Source organism: Carettochelys insculpta, chromosome 12 (genome assembly GCF_033958435.1).
Source record: "Carettochelys insculpta isolate YL-2023 chromosome 12, ASM3395843v1, whole genome shotgun sequence".
NCBI lineage: Eukaryota > Metazoa > Chordata > Testudines > Carettochelyidae > Carettochelys > Carettochelys insculpta.
Window position 1 is genome coordinate 10,813,128 of NC_134148.1, and position 15,756 is coordinate 10,828,883.

General features: G+C 47.6%; 1 protein-coding gene across 6 annotated transcripts in view; it reads right to left on the reverse strand.

Annotated features, from left to right (window-relative positions):
• The window catches only part of TLN2 (talin 2), a 495,540-nt gene that overhangs the window by 119,635 nt on the left and 360,149 nt on the right, over window positions 1-15,756 (reverse strand). For all 6 annotated transcript variants that reach the window (XR_012647070.1, XM_075006263.1, XM_075006264.1 and 3 more), the window contains 6 exons: window positions 14,561-14,704; window positions 14,193-14,354; window positions 11,786-11,926; window positions 4,601-4,782; window positions 3,235-3,367; window positions 1,547-1,648 (listed from right to left, as the gene is read on the reverse strand). Coding sequence is in view for 5 of the 6 variants with exons in the window: in XM_075006263.1 (XP_074862364.1) it covers window positions 1,547-1,648; window positions 3,235-3,367; window positions 4,601-4,782; window positions 11,786-11,926; window positions 14,193-14,354; window positions 14,561-14,704 (864 nt within the window). In the remaining variant the exon portion in view is untranslated. The remainder of the gene's footprint in view (window positions 1-1,546; window positions 1,649-3,234; window positions 3,368-4,600; window positions 4,783-11,785; window positions 11,927-14,192; window positions 14,355-14,560; window positions 14,705-15,756) is intronic.

Sequence of the window (15,756 nt, forward strand, 5' to 3'; positions counted from 1 at the left end):
GGCTGGCCGAGGGCCTGGCTGCCCCGGGTCACCCTGTCCACACTCCTGACCATGTCAGGAGTAAGGTCAAGGAGCTGCAGCAGGGTTACGCCTGGGCCCGGGACACAGGCAGCTGGCCTGGGGCCACCCCTGCCACTTGTCCCTTTTACAGGGAGCTCAGGGAGATCCTGGGCCCCTGGCACACCACCTCCCCCCGGCCACCCTTGACACTTCGGCCGACGAGCCCCAGCAGGCTCTGGAGCTGGAGTCTGGCCCGGAGGCCAGCCCTGCACCCTGGCGCCCTAAGAGGAGCCCACCCCTGGGACAGCAGAGGAGGAGGAGGAGGGCTCCAGTGATGGGGGGCTCCTCATCGGCCTCCCCTCCCGCAGCTCCAGCAGGCCTTCCGCCCGATGGGTCTCCCGCAGCTGTGGGAGTGGACCATCAGGTAGGTACCCCAAGTGCACATCCCCGGGTTAAGGGGCGGTTGCAAGGGACACGACCAGTGCCCTCCACACACCCAGCTAACCACGGCCCCCCATGGCCCAGCCAGATTGCAGCCCCGAGGACAGCAGTGACACATCCCTCAGAGCCCGTCAGCACCTGCCCCCCGGGACAGCACCATGCCCCATCCCTGGGGATAAGGGGAAGCAGAACCCCAGAAGGGGGGTCACCCCCAGTGGGGATACCACACCCATCATCATCATCTCTGGGGGACAGGGGACGGGGGACCAGCAGCGGAGAGGTGGGGGCACGTGGGCCACGGGTCAGGGCCCAGACTAATGGCTTTCTCCGCTCTTCCCCCCTCTATTCCGCAGCCACACCACCTGAAGGCCTCGACAGCACGGGTGCTGCGTCTGTTGTGCTGGACAGCCCACTGGGGCCATCGCATGGGGGAGCCCAGTGGCAGAGCAGGGACCGGCCCCGGGACGAGCCCGCCACCGCCGGAGCCAGCCACGAGTGACTGCTGACCCCCAGCTCCTCACCACCCTCCAGCACCAGAGTTCTTCAGCACAACAATCAGATATTTTAATAAGTCCTAACACACCTGTAGAACAGGAAAAGCACTCAATGCCCACAACGTTAGAGATATGAAGAAGCAGATGGTTGAAGAAAAATAAAGCATCATTAAAATGTAAATTGGAAAGAATTCAAAGGTTTTTTCTTTATGAAATAGTTACAGTAGCACTTACAACTTTTTAAAGAAAGCCCCAAAAATTCAGAATCAACTCCAAAGCTCAGACCTCAGATTAAACCTTGAGTAGCCAGAAACTGAAGCTATTATTGTCCTATATCAAAGCATCCAGAGGACAGTGAGTATTTTTGCACAAAATACTATATAACAATTAGACAAACAAGCTCAAGAAATTTTTGCCTCTGATATAAATTTTTTGCCTTCAGGAATCCAAGATGTTTCCTCAATCCCATTATTTGTCTTTTTTTAAATATAATGTGAATGAAGTTGCAAAACTAATACCTACCACTGTCTCATTACTGACACACACAAGTCCATACAGTCTAAACATTCTGAACTTCAGAAATTACAATAAAAACAGGACTAAGTACATACCTTGTGTCCCAGCTGAGCTGCCTCTCCTCGAGCTGCTGTCGCTATGGGATCAATAAGGTGCCCAATTTCCTGAACAACTGATGTTAACTGCTCCTGCAAAGCCTATCAAAAAGAGACCTTGTCAGTTCTTTTCATAGCTATTCATTCCCTAAGCCATGCCATTTTACAAGATACCTTTATGCCAGCTGAACTGCAAAGAACTCTGTCAAACCACATTCAATGATGCAAAGAACAGATGCAAACTAGTAAGTTTTATTGATAGGCTTGTCCATTTCTGCACGTTTATACTCCCTCCTCTTGAAGGGTGCCTGACAGAGGCTGTTTGCTGCACATAATCATGAGGCAAGGAGAGAAAAAAGCTCCTTCCAGCTCTGGCTTACAGTGCCTGTTCCTGCATTCACTTCAAGCTGCAGTGGTAACATAACAAGTGATGCTATTGTTGCCTCTGATTTAATGACATGAGACGGCTCAGAAAAATCACCAGGACTGCTGATCTAAACACGAATCAGCTCTGTCACAGCAACAGTGCTGCACAAAGAGGAAAGCTTTAATTGTGGATGCCATACATTGATATGAAAGGGAATGGAAAAATATGTCATCTCCAAGTAGGGCTGGTTTTCAAAATACAGTAGCAAAGACCTACATTAGAACTATTTCCATTTAGTTCAAAGGCAGTTAACCAGGATTTAGCTTATGCTGCAAAAACAAGAGATGAAATAGCATCCTTATGACTTGCTTTATTTACATATTGCTTTAAATAAGGCTTTGATAGCTTAAGTAGTGCTTATTTAAACTTCTGACTCTATTATCAAGGTGCAAATGAGGGTGCATATTTTTAACAAGAGGAAAGAGGAATTAAGTTAAAAAAAGTTTGTGGTAATTTTATGAACTTTCAGTTCAGAACGATCATACTTTTAGCATTGTTGCCTAGCTTGAAAGTAAACAATCACTTACTTGCATGCACAAATTTCAGAGAGAAGAATTTCATACCAATTTCAAGACAACTGGAAGCAAACGTAAAGTTTTTGTGGGTAGAAGAATGACATCCTTTCGTATTAATGAAGAACTTTACTTAAAATATGAAGTTTATCATTCAAAGGGTTCACTTCATACTACGAGTAGTAGTTAGCTTTTCTCTCACAAGTATATCGAACACTTGCAGTGTAGAATGTTTAGCTTGGGACTGTGCTGTCTACTTTTCAATTTACTGAATTTTAGCAACCCATCAATATATGATACCTTTGTATTACGGAAAAAAGGCACATGCACTAAAACACTGTCCCTCAAGCTAGTTTGAGGAGCTCCTAGTCATCCACCCTTAATTAATCACTCATTTCATCTGCATTTCTGGTTCCCTTGCTCCCCCATCCCTACTCCCGCCCAGCTTACAATAATATACAGAATTTAAGTGAGCTTCATTCCCCAATATGCAAATATTAATGTCATCTCAAATTTTATTTTGCCTCAATGTCTTCTCTACCATGCAGTCCCAGGAAGACCACCATTAAAACAACTCAGATTGATTTCTGGACTGATCTATAGATTTGCTATAAAAACCTTGTAATGGGAAGATTTCTCCTCTGAGGGTAGTCTGGGTTGCCTCCACACAATCCCTGGGTCCAATGTTTTCCTTTTGAGATGAAAAAGGAGAGCACAATTTCACTCACTTATGGTGCAGTCTGCCTTACCTCAACTGAGATGTCATCCCTTGTGGCTAGGTTCTGACTGACTGCTGCAAGGGAAGCCTGTTCAATGTCTCTAATACATCTATTGATTCCATCAATGGAGGAATCACATTCCCTCTGGCCCGGGGCTTTGTCCCTGAAACACACAAACAAACAAAAAAAGATATGGTACACTTGAACCTCTCTGAATCTGGCAACATCATTGGTCCTGCCAGATGTTGCTGGACCAGAGAGCCCCAGAAGCTGGGAGTCCAGTGGCAGAGGGGCAGGCAGCTAGGAGTAGGGCCTGAGGCAAAGCTGTGCCAGTGGCCAGGAGCGGAGATGGAGTGGCAGCCTGGCAGCAGAGGGCCTGGTCCAGGCTGGGAGCAGCAGGGAGTCTGAATGCAAATACACAGACACCAATGTACAGTGTACTCAGTACCCTGTTCCTATGAGAGTAAGGATGCATAACATAATTCCTCTTTTCTTGTGTGTTTAAATTTGCATACAAAAAATTTTGTGATTCTTCTAAAATTAAGGCCTGGGTGCCCCGCCACCAGAAAACAAAAACAAACACAAAACAGTAGCAGAGAACAGTCCTTGAAGTTGTTTTGGTCCTGATATAGCAAAGCATATGCTTTTGCTGAACCAGAATGCCAGATATGGTACATGTGAACCTCTCTGAATCTGGCGACATCATTGGTCCTGCCAGATGCTGCTGGACCAGAGAACCCCAGGGGCTGGGAGTCTGGGGCTACCCGGGCCACCTAGAAAAGGAGACACATTCCAATGAAAAGAGGAGAAGCCCAAGACTCCTGCCCAAAGAGAGAACTGGTGGGTATAATTTAACCAGCCTTACAACTGTCAGCACGCAAGAAATGTTTTCCACATTCTGAATATTGCTCAGTATGTTTTACACACATTCCAATTCACGTTGGACCTACACCATTTTCTGTTCTATTTGCATCAATAAAAGGATGTATTTGGCAAAACCTCCACTTTCCAGAGCTACGCGGTCATCAGTGACACCCAGGTACAAAGTATAAACAGAGAGACCTTGTCAAACAGACAAAGACACAAGGTGCTAAGGAATTAAACTTCACTTTCAAGCTTCTATAAATGAATAAAACAATGGCATGCGGTAGAGAAAAATAACTTTTACAACAGCTCCTGCAGTTCCTTCAGTTTGCCATGACTTACTGTTCAGGAGAGGAAACATTTGCTGTATCGCAAGCCGATGGTGTGCAAGTCCCTTTGCATGGCTTTCCTCAGTGACATAACAATGGCAGCATGGGCCATGCAGTACTGCCACATCATTCCACATTACCAGATAAGATGCTGTGGCATTGTCATGAGAGTGCAAGACCAAAAAAGTTAACAGATAACACACCTAATGGATGTGATCAGACTCTTAATTGAATCTGAAACGGTATGCGAATGTCCGGCGAGAACAGACCAGGTAGGTGGGTCTTTGGGATTAATGGCTAGTGAACGAGCAGTTTTGATCAGTAAAGCTGAGCTTTCCAGCATCGTCTTGGCAGAAATCAGAATTGGCTCCTGTGCTCGTGATCCCTGTGATCAAAAGAACAGCAAGACACATGCACAGAATTAGACTTCTTCAAAATGAGTGCTGAATGCTTAGACTCACTTCTATGCTAACAAAAACATGTATTGAGGGAGGACAGAATGTAACACTGAGCAATTCATTTCTCTCGCACTGGCAGGAAAAAGAGAAGTTACTCACCTGTAGTAATGATGGTTCTTCGAGATGTGTCCCCGTGGGTGCTCCACAATAGGTGTCGGGCTCGCCCGGCGCCGCAGATCAGAAATCTTCCAGCAGTTTCTCCTGGATCGCGCATGCACTGGCGTGCGCTGCCCCCCTGCGCGCCCCCAGCCATGCGCATGATCCGGTCCCCGCCAGTTCCTTGACCAACTGCCTCGGATGCTCCTGAAAAACACTAGACAGAGATCCGAAGCGGGGAGGATGGGCAGGTGGCGGAGCACCCACGGGGACACATGTCGAAGAACCATCGTTACTACAGGTGAGTAACTTCTCTTTCTTCTTCGAGTGGTCCCCGTGGGTGCTCCACAATAGGTGACTACCCAGCAGTAACCCAAGTAAGGAGGTGGGTAATCGGTTGATGTGCAGCTTGCCCCTGAGAGGACTGCTGTCGACAGACGGGTATCCTCTCCGAATACCCGATGTAGGGCATAATGCTCGGCGAAGGTGTCGTAGGAAGACCAGGTCGCCACTCTACAGATGTCTTTTAACGCAATGCCCTTGAAGAAGGCTGTTGATGCCGCCACCGCCCTGGTGGAGTGAGCCCTGGGCGGGGCCAGCAAAGGAGCAGTTTGAAGCTCATAACACATTTTTATACAGGACACAATGTGCTTAGAGATTCTCTGTGAAGAGAGACCTTCTCCTTTTGACTGGGAGAGAGAGAACCTAGGAGCCTGTCCGTTTTCCGGAAGGACTTAGTTCTGTCTATGTAGAAGGCCAACGCCCTCCTCACATCCAGGAGATGCAGGCGTGCCTCCGTGCCGGAGCTGTGAGGCTTCGGGTAAAACGAGGGTAAAACTATTGGCTCGTTAAGATTGGATTCCGAAGAGACTTTTGTAACAAAGGCTGGGTGCAGCCTAAAGGTTACCGCCTCCTTTGAGAATACTGTGCAGTGCGGCATTGCCATCACTGCCGCGAGCTCACTCACCCTGCGGGCTGACGTAGTAGCAAGGAGGGAGGTTGTTTATTTATTTATTTTTTTATCATAAGGAGACGTATGGGAACTGTGGCTAATGGTTCAAAAGGTGGACCCGATAGCGTGCTGAGCACCAAGTCCAAATTCCATGATGGTGGAAGCGGTTTCCGAGGGGGGTACAGGTTTACCAGCCCCTTCTAGAACCTGGTAACAATAGGATAGGCGAATACCGTGGGCCCTTCCTCTGTATGCCGAAAGGCTGATATAGCGGCGAGGTGGACCTTTAGCGAGGATAGAGAAAACCCGCCTCTCTTGAGGTCCAATAAGTATTCTAGTATTACAGGTATAGGAACGTCAAGGGGAGCTAACTGCTTGGCGGAACACCAGGCTGTGAATCAAGTCCATTTCTGCTTGTCAGTCCTCCTGGTGGAGGTCCTTCGGCTACATTCCAGGACTTGTTGTACCCCCTCCATACACGTGTTCTTTAAAGAGCTGAGCCATGGATTAGCCATGCTTGTAGGTACAGACCCTGAGGGTGCGGGTGCACTAAGGACCCCTGAGCCTGCGTGAGTAAGTCCGGTGCCACTGGTAGAGGGAGTGGTGGGTGGTCCGACATGTGCAAAAGCAAGGGAAGCCATTGCTGCCGATCCCAAGCGGGACTATGAGTATCATGCGAGCTCTCTCCCTTCTGGCTTTGTGCAAGACCTTGTGGCAAACAGATCGATCTGGCGAAACCCCCATGTACGAAAAATGTGCCGTAGCAGATCGGAGCGGATCTGCCATTCGTGTATGATTGTAAAGCACCTGCTCAGCTGATCTGCTTTCACGGTGTGAGCGCCCGGCAAGTACGAGGCTTTCAACGTTATGTTGTTGGCGATGCACCAATTCTACAATTGGACTGCTTCCGCACATAGGGCACGGGATCGTGCTCCTCCTTGTCGATTGATGTAAAACATAGTGGAGGTATTGTCGGTACTGAATCCCGACTACTTTGCCACGTAGGTAATCTTGAAAATGTTTGCAGGTGTTGAACACTGCTCTGAGCTCCGGCCTGGTTATGTGCAGTGTCTGTTCCGCAGGGGACCATAGCCCTTGCGTTACCTTGTCGCCGATGTGCGCTCCCCATCTTACGTGGGAGGTGTCGGTAGTAAGAAAAAAAAATAGGAATTTGTGGTTGGTGAAAAGGCACCCCTACTAGCAGATTCTTGGGGTTTTCCCACCACGCCAGGGATCTGCGCACCTCTGTTGTGGGCGACACCACCCTGTGGACAGTGTGGGATGCCGGTTTGTAAATGCTCACCAGCCAATGCTACAGGCTTGACATGTGCAACCTGGCATTCTGTACCACAAACGTTGCTGCTGCCGTATGGCCCAGCAGCTGTAGGCACGTTAAGACTGGCACCGTGGGGCTGTATGTAATGACTTGCACCAGCGAACTGATTGCACAGAAGCGGGCGTCGGGTAGGTACACCCTTGCTGTGATAGAGTTTATGCATGCCCCTATGAACTCTATATGTTGTGTGGGTTCGGACTTTGACTTTGCGAGGTTGATGACTAGGCCCAGCAAAGAAACGTGTCCGCTGTGACACGTATCATGCGTGAGACCTCTGCCTTCGAGGTCCCTTTTAGCAGGCAGTCGCCCAGATATGGGAAAAATAAACACCCCTTGTCTGTGCAGGTAGGCTGATACCACTGCCAGGGTTTTGGTAAAGACTCTGGGGGCCGAGGAGAGGCCAAACGGAAGAACCCTGTGCTGGAAGCACTCCTGGCCAACCGTGAAGCGGAGGAAGCATCTGTATGCCGGCTGGATTGTTATATGAAAGTAAGCATCTCGTAAATCGAGTGCTGCAACCCAGTCTTCATTGTCCAGTGCTGTGAGTATCAAGGCAACTGTGATAATCTGAAAACGTTGCTTACGCAAGTAACTGTTGAGGCCCCGAAGATCTAAGATGGCCTCCAGTGTTCTGTTTTCTTCTCTGGTAGGAAGTAGTGTGAATAAAACCTTCCCCTGGAATTATTCCGGCACTCTTTCCACCGTCCTTATGAACATAAGGTGAGTCACCTTCTGCTTGAGCCTTGCCTCGTGACAGCATCCCTGAGGTGAGGCCTGGTGGGAGGCTTCGTCGGTGGAAGCGACTAGGAGGGGATCGTGTAACCCATGGCTATGATCTCCAGCACCCATATGTCTGTGGTGATCTTTTGCCACTGGGAGTGGAACGGTCTGAGGCGATGATGGAACATGAGATGAGCGAGGGTATTGATAGTGCAGCCCCCGACCCACCCATCAAACTTGTTGCCTTTGGGCCTGACCCAAGGGCGTACGGCTTTGTTGAGAACGTCGCCTAGGAGTTCTGTACTGTTGCCGCTATTGATAGCGCCCTTGGCCGTAGCCCCACTGATATTGAGCACGCTGTGGTTGTAAGCGTAGCGTCTTTGCTGAGGGTAAAAGTTTTCCCTCCTGTATGGGGGAGTATAAATGCCCAAGGTTCTAAGTGTAGCTCTCGAGTCCTTACTGGGGTGAGGGACCGAGTCGGTTGAGTCCGCAAACAGCTTTTGTGTATCAAAGGGAAGGTCCACGATCTTCGCCTGTAGGTCCCTCGAGATACCCAACGTCTGGGGCCAGGATTCTCTACGCATGACCACTACTGTAGCCGTTGAACGTGCCGCCGTGTCCGCCACGTCCAGGGCAATCTGGACTCCCGTCCGTGATGCTGCGTAGCCCTCTTGAACCATTGCCTTGAACACCGGCTTTTCATCTTCCGGAAGTGAATCCATGAGGGGAGTAAGCCCGGAGTAATTATCAAAATTATGGTTTGCTAGGTGTGCCCATAATTTGCCATTCTCAATAGCAGGATAGGAGAGGAATATACCTTCCTGCCAAACTGCTCTAGCTTCTTAGCATCTTTGTCCGATCCCCCGATTTGTACTGAGAAGCCTTTGACCTCTGCTGGGACGACTCGACCACCAAAGAATTTGGTTGTGGGTGACTGAAGAGGAACTCCATGCCCTTTGCGGGGACGAAGTATTTCTTATCCGCTCTCTTGTTCGTAGGCGGAACAGAGGCCGGAGTCTGCCATATAGCAGTGGCTGACTCCAGAATGGCTTCATCCAGCGGAATAGCAGTTTTGGATGAAGCCGGGGGTCTCAAATTTTTCAGGAGTTTGTGATGATTCTCCTGCACCTCTGCCGTTTGAATGTCTTGCGTGAAAGCCACCCTTCTAAATGGCTCCTGAAACTGTTTAAAGTCATCCGGGGGAGAGATGTGCCCGGGGGCCATGGCCTCATCTGGGGAGGATGAGGAGGAACCACTAAGGTAAACCTCCCTCAAACCCTCGGGTTCCTGCGGTCGATGATACACTTGCTCGCCGGAGGATCGTGAAGGAAAGTCTCGGGGTTCTAAAATTAACTCCCCTTTAGACAACTGTGTTTCTGTCCCCGATCGGGAGTGCCCACGGGGGTACTGAGCGGCTTGGGGGGGGACCTGCCCCTGGGTGTAGGCCTGTGGTTTGTCTGTGTCCAGCCTGATAAGGACGACCATGGCAGCACGGGCAAGGGTCTGGGGATGGAGACCTAGACCACTCGCAGGGTGTGTACCCCCGATGTCTGGGAGAGCGAGACCTCCGCAACGACACAGATAGAGGTGAAACTGGCTTGTGATAGTACGCCAGGGGATCCAATCCCAGAAATGGTGACGGTGGCCCAAGCCATGGTGACATTGGTTGGAGGAACGGAGAAGGAGGTTGGTTTTTTTTTTTTTGTTTCTTTTTTCTGGATGGGCCAGTGGAGACACAGGCCTTCGGTGCGGCGTGTGTATCACACGGGAAGGGCTTGGTGCTAACAGCAGCGCAGCCCTGTCCAGAGATGGACTGCGGTGCTGGGTTTTTGGTGTTGCCTTGCCCCTCCACTGCGGGGCCGGCACCACCCCCTTCCGTGCCGGAGATCTCGGCCCCGCTGTCAGTGCCGCGCTCGGCACCGTCAGCTGCGGTGCCGCGTGGGTATCCCCCTCTGGTGCCTGCAGGCTCCGTGGCTGGCAGCCCTGCACCGCTGGTGCCGCAGGGGTCTGTGCCGCCTGTGGCGGTGCCGCCGGTTCCGGCACTTGCCTGGCTCACGCTCTAGGCGCCGCGCGTGCCGGCTGTTGAATAATCGGAGGCTCAGCCTGTGCCACGTGCGCTGCCGCTTGCCTGAGTATGCGGCTGGGGGCTGTGTGCTCCGCTTGTCCTGCTCGCTGCAAACGCACGGCAAGGATCGAGCCAGGGAGAGTTTCCTCTGTTTCTGTGCTGAGGGGGTCAGAGAGAAAAGCTGCCCTCCTCTTATGCAACCCAGAGGGCCCTTCTGGGTGAGGCTTCTCCAGCAAGTCCAGCTGGAGAGCCTTATCAACAAGAGCATTTTACGCCTCATTGCTCTGTCCTTCCTGGCCCTGGCTGTGAGCTTAGCACAGTGAGAACGCATCTGGGTAAGCTGTAATTCCCCCACGTGTCGGATGCCTTTGCTATGCCCCACGGAGGCCGGCATAGCTTCGCGGCATGACTCACACTTTTTAAAACCTGAAGAGGCCATTGCGGTGAGTCCTTTATTGTTAATAGGGTACTTAGCACTTAATCAGTGCCTTTCCACCCCAAATAGTGATCACCGGCCTGCGGGGCAGCGGGCGGCCTAAATGGCCTTCACGTCCGTTCTTCTCTTCTCCGCTCCTCTCTTTTCTCTCTCTCTTTTTTTTTTTTTTTTTTTTTGCTGATATTCTCTTTGTCTTTGCTTTCTCCCTCTTTTTTTTTTTTTGTTTAATAACCGAAACAACAAATTACACGTGGAAAAAAACCACTAAGTAATCTGACTCTGGCCTTAGCCTGAGTGGATTCCATCTGCAGCCAATGGCGGTTGAGAAGGAACTGGCGGGGACCGGATTGCGCACACGGCTGGGGGCGTGCAGGGCGGCAGGCGCACGCCGGCGAATGCGCGATCCAGGAGAAACTGCTGGAAGATTTCCGATCTGTGGCGCCGGGCGAGCCCGACACCTATTGTGGAGCACCCACGGGGACCACTCAAAGAAGAGGCAGAACATTTGTAAGTCACCCTTGTAACTTGACAACTCATCTTGGCTGTGTCTACACTAGGAACTAACTTCGAAGTTAGGCACTACTTTGAAGTAGCCAGCAGAGAGTCTACACACATTTTCTCTTCCTTCAAAGTCCTCACTCCATTCCCAGGAATGGAGTACTGCCCTACTTCAAAGTTTAATGAGGCCTTTGAAACACAGCAGATATATGACATCACCAGATGGCGAGAACTACCTGACAGAACGTGCAAGTTATGAATACAAAGTTATGAGCTAGAAAAAAGAAATAAAAGGGCACCATTGCAGAATCACCTGTCTAGGTCAGTGGTTAACTGAAAGAGTGTATGGCCTCCAAGAGGTCCATAGGAAGGAACTCAAGGAATGTGGCCTGGCAGATTAGATCAGCCCTTAGGCTAGGGAAGAGATTCAAAACAGGAAAGAGCACTCTTGTTGCTGGGTATCAGCTGTACAGGGAATGTATGAAAAACTGTGTTTCATGCATTTGTGCTGGAGCCTATTCTCAAGGCAAAAGACATAATCTTGAATACAGGATTGGGCAAGTAAGAAAAACAGAACTCCTTTGACGGAAAGTGAAATTACTTATTACTTTGAACCTATGCAAATTTTGTTCCTGATTTGGGATCACAGGACCTGATTCTGAAATAAGTTCTTCATGACCACTTGGAACCCAAGGATGAAATTCTTCAAAGGTTGTTTTGGTTACAAAAGTTTAACTCTACATTTTACCTTTGATAATAAAGCTATCTTGAGGCAGAAGAACACATCTTATGCTTACTCCATGATGCCAATACAACTCTTTTCCTACCTCCATGCTGATCTGGGCCGGTATGCTGACAAACTCTGGATTGGAAGCAAATGCTGTCAGATTTTCCACAGCTTCAATCAAAGGTGCAGTTGCAATTCTACACTTGTTGCGGTTATCTTCAGAGAAATCACCATCCAGGGCCTGGCAAAGAATAAGGTAATTAGTCTCTGGCATGCAAGAACCCCTCTGTAAAGGCTCATATGGGCCACACACTCTTCAGTTACTCACTGTAAGTTTCAAAACATTTACAACATTTGAGATTCACAAATAGATTTGAAAGCTCCTCCACACACAAGGCTAAAGTTACATTTAACACTTTAGAAAAAAGAAATAACATTTAACATAGTAGGTTTCTTCACTTATTCGTATGATTATTGACCTGAAGCCCAAAGCAGCTGTGTTGCTGTGAGCAACAGGGACAAAAAAGCTTAAAATAATTGCACTCTGATGACTTCCAATAAATCATGCTATAATGTCTCAAGTCCACAGAGGTGGAAGTTGCTAACAAGTTGATCTTGTAGAATAAAACCTCTAAACCAGATATTCATCTTCATAGCTGTTACTCATTTTCATGTAAGTGAACTCATCGCTTTCATAATCTCGCAGGAAATAGCTCAGTATGAAAGCAGCTTCAGTGTAAAATCATAATAGCATCTAGCCCTCTGAATACAGTTGTTTTACAAGAATTTTGGCAGCACTAATGGCTCACTGAGAAATTCAAATTCACAATTCCCAAGTTTCTCACAGGCTTCATTCGTTCTCACGAGAAGAGAAACTGCTTCCTATCAAAACTTGGGGAGGTATTTAGAAAACAGATTGTTGACAAAAGTTAAGCATTATTTTTAGCTTGTATATTTCAACTCTGAAACAAACTCATCTCTCTCATTTGTTATTTCTGAGCCATGTGGCACCCCTAAGAGGTTTTCACAACCCCAAACCCTGGAATCCAGGCAACTAATAGCTAGAGTTGCAGAGGTTTCCTGTGTCATACAGAATCACAGAACGCTAGGACTGGAAGGGATCCTGAGAGGTCATCGAGTCCAGACACCTGCCTTCATACACCAAGAACATTTAGGCCTGGAATATCCTTGAAAATTGTACCAGTGTAACTATGCCAGTCAGGATATAAAGTATTACTGATACATATATATAAGTTTAAGTGTACACACAGCTTGTAATAAGCATAACTGATATGATCTTGGAATTATTTTGGGAACTTCTACGGCCTACGCAGTACAGGAAGTCAGATGAAATGATCGTAATGGTCCTTTCCAGCTTTAAATCTATTAATTTAATCTCTCCTTATTAAGGTTGCCCAATACTTCCCACTTTAAGACCCTGATTTTAGTTGCTTATAACTTTGCCAAACTTCAACTGTTTAGTATGAAACTTTCCACCCTCATAGCAGGCCCAACCTCTTCTTTCATTAAAAACACCCCAAAACCTGAGAATTATACGTACAAAACTATGTTAAAGGAGCATTTTGTTAAAGTTATGAAGTCAAGCAGCTGAAAGTTAAGAGATGCAAGAATTAATGTTGCATGTGCAACCTTAATTCCTTTCCCATGCGCTTATACAGTCCCACAACCACATTCAACTTTTTCTAATTTCCTGCCTGTAAACAGGATGGACGTGCTCTGAAGATCTACTAGTGTTGGGTACCAAAGGAAGTTGTTGTCTGTAGGACCCCTGCTTCATTCACTGATTTTTGTGAAGGTAAATGAATGCTGTCTGAGTGTGGCATACTCAGATATTAGAGTGATGAGCACTGCAGAAAAGATCCTGAACACATTAATAATTCTGTCTTCAAAGCAACGTTTGAGTAAGGTAAATAAGGAATGGGCCACACTGAATGGGGAGGATAAAACAATACTCAACAGCTGCTCATTAAGTGGGCACCATCCATTCTATGTACTCAGTGAGGCAGGAGTCCTGTGGGAAAAATGGTATGTGATCACGCAATTAAAGCCTGTATCACAATGTATGTACACAATGGGTCAAACTAAGGTTGCACATGGTGCATCTGGAGTGCTTGACTTTGCAACTGCAATCGTTTTAATGTAGTTGGTGTGTGTGTAGCAGCAGTATAGCAGAACAGCCGTATGGTATCAACTTCTGAGCAATTCTTGATTATTAATACACACTTTTTAGAACTGTACCCACACTAAGGAGGCTTGTACCACTTGAACTTTTCCAGCGCAATGAAAATGTTACAGCTTTCCATTTTACACAAGGTGTGTCTATGCAGCGCCTTGCATAAAGGAGTTCTGGTCCACGACAATGATTCCTAATGAATGACAATATTTAAAAAAAATATGCAGCTAAGAGAGAGAAGATACTGTTAAAAAGATCTTCTGTTTCAGAAGAGCAGGAGAGAAATAAAAGCACAATGAAAGAGAACATGCACCTTGATAGTTTTCACCAGGTTGGCGGTGCTGTTTGCTACCTCCTTAGCAGATTGCACAAAATGTCTCTTGGCAACGGGGTTTGCTGTCTTCGATGAAGCGATCCGACAAGCGTTACACAAAGCAGAAGTATGCTTGGCCACTATTGTGGCAGCCGATAAAACCTGAAATGACAGATGGCACAGAAGACGTGTAGAACCAGGCAAAGGAACAAAGTAATAACAGCACTCTAATTGTGAAGAAACCGTGGTTCACACCCTTTCTACGTCCCAAAACTGAGTATGTTCCTTCACTAACTGTCAATACAAAGCAAATAGAGGGTTCCAATAATACCCAGAAAGGGTCTCATTACAATGTTCTGGAAAGTCACCTGTGATGGGCTACTTGCTGGATCCACCAGATTCTGACATGCCATCTGGATTGCCTGATTGGCCCTGGCAAATTGGATGGGATCGACAAGCCCCTGGTGACCAGCCTGACTGTTAGGATCTGAGATGCCAACCAAGTAAGCAGCCTAGAAAGGGAACAAGAAATAAAAAGCAAATTCAAAGACTGTGCTAACCCTATTCCAGATTTTTAATGAGCCAGCCAAATATTTATTGATCAGAGTGGCCAGGCTGCAGTTAGGAGTCATACAGCAATGCTGCTATTAATACATCCCTAGCAATAAGCTCGTGAGAGGATGTAAAAGCCAGTGTCTCTGTAGTATAATTTGTGAAATCTCATTAGCCTAAACAAAACTGTTCAGCAAAATCCAAAGGGTGAAGACGTTCCATTATCTAACAAGCATCCAAGCAGAGCTGATTTACTTCTTGGGCAGCAAGGTCAGAACTGATGCTGACTGTTCAAGGTAACTTTTACCCACCCACCCAGAGCAGACAGATTTTGAGGAGTCCAGCTGGCCACGGTAAAAAACACATACTGGTTAGTGCTAAGCTCAGCTTTTATTTAAACAATGATTGTCCCTTTCTCACCACAGAGATCAGGATTTATTTACATGTGCAAAGCTGCACTTGAAGGTTTCTTTCAGATTTCCCTTACAGAGAGCAAAACAGTCACAGGCTGTGCCTGACAAGGCAACCAGGGCTAAGTGTGGGGGACAGAAAGCTCAGAGTCACCAATTAATTGGGGGTTTTCTTTGGGAAGGGGAGATAGGCAGAGCAGTTTGCAGCTGCTTGGGATCATGGTCCCTCACACTTGACTCCTCCACTGAGGAGGCAATATAGCTTTGGGTTGCAAGGGGGAGCAGCTGAATAACTTGGGAAGCAGGTTGGCTCCAAGTACGCAACTTTGGCAGACGGATCCAACACTATTAACACCACCTCTGAATGTTGCAACAGTTCAAGACTCTTAGATACTGAGAAAATATCCAGACAGCTGTAATAGGTCTAAAAAAACTTACATTTACTGGAATCTCTTTTCCTTTGCTACAGGTGAATGAGAGTCTGTATAGTTTGAAGACATTGGCTGATTATTAGAATTGACCCTAGAATGCTTTTTTTGGTGTGTGTGTGTTTAACTTAAGGCACAAAGCTGAAATTACCTAGCTTCAAAGTAACGCGAGTT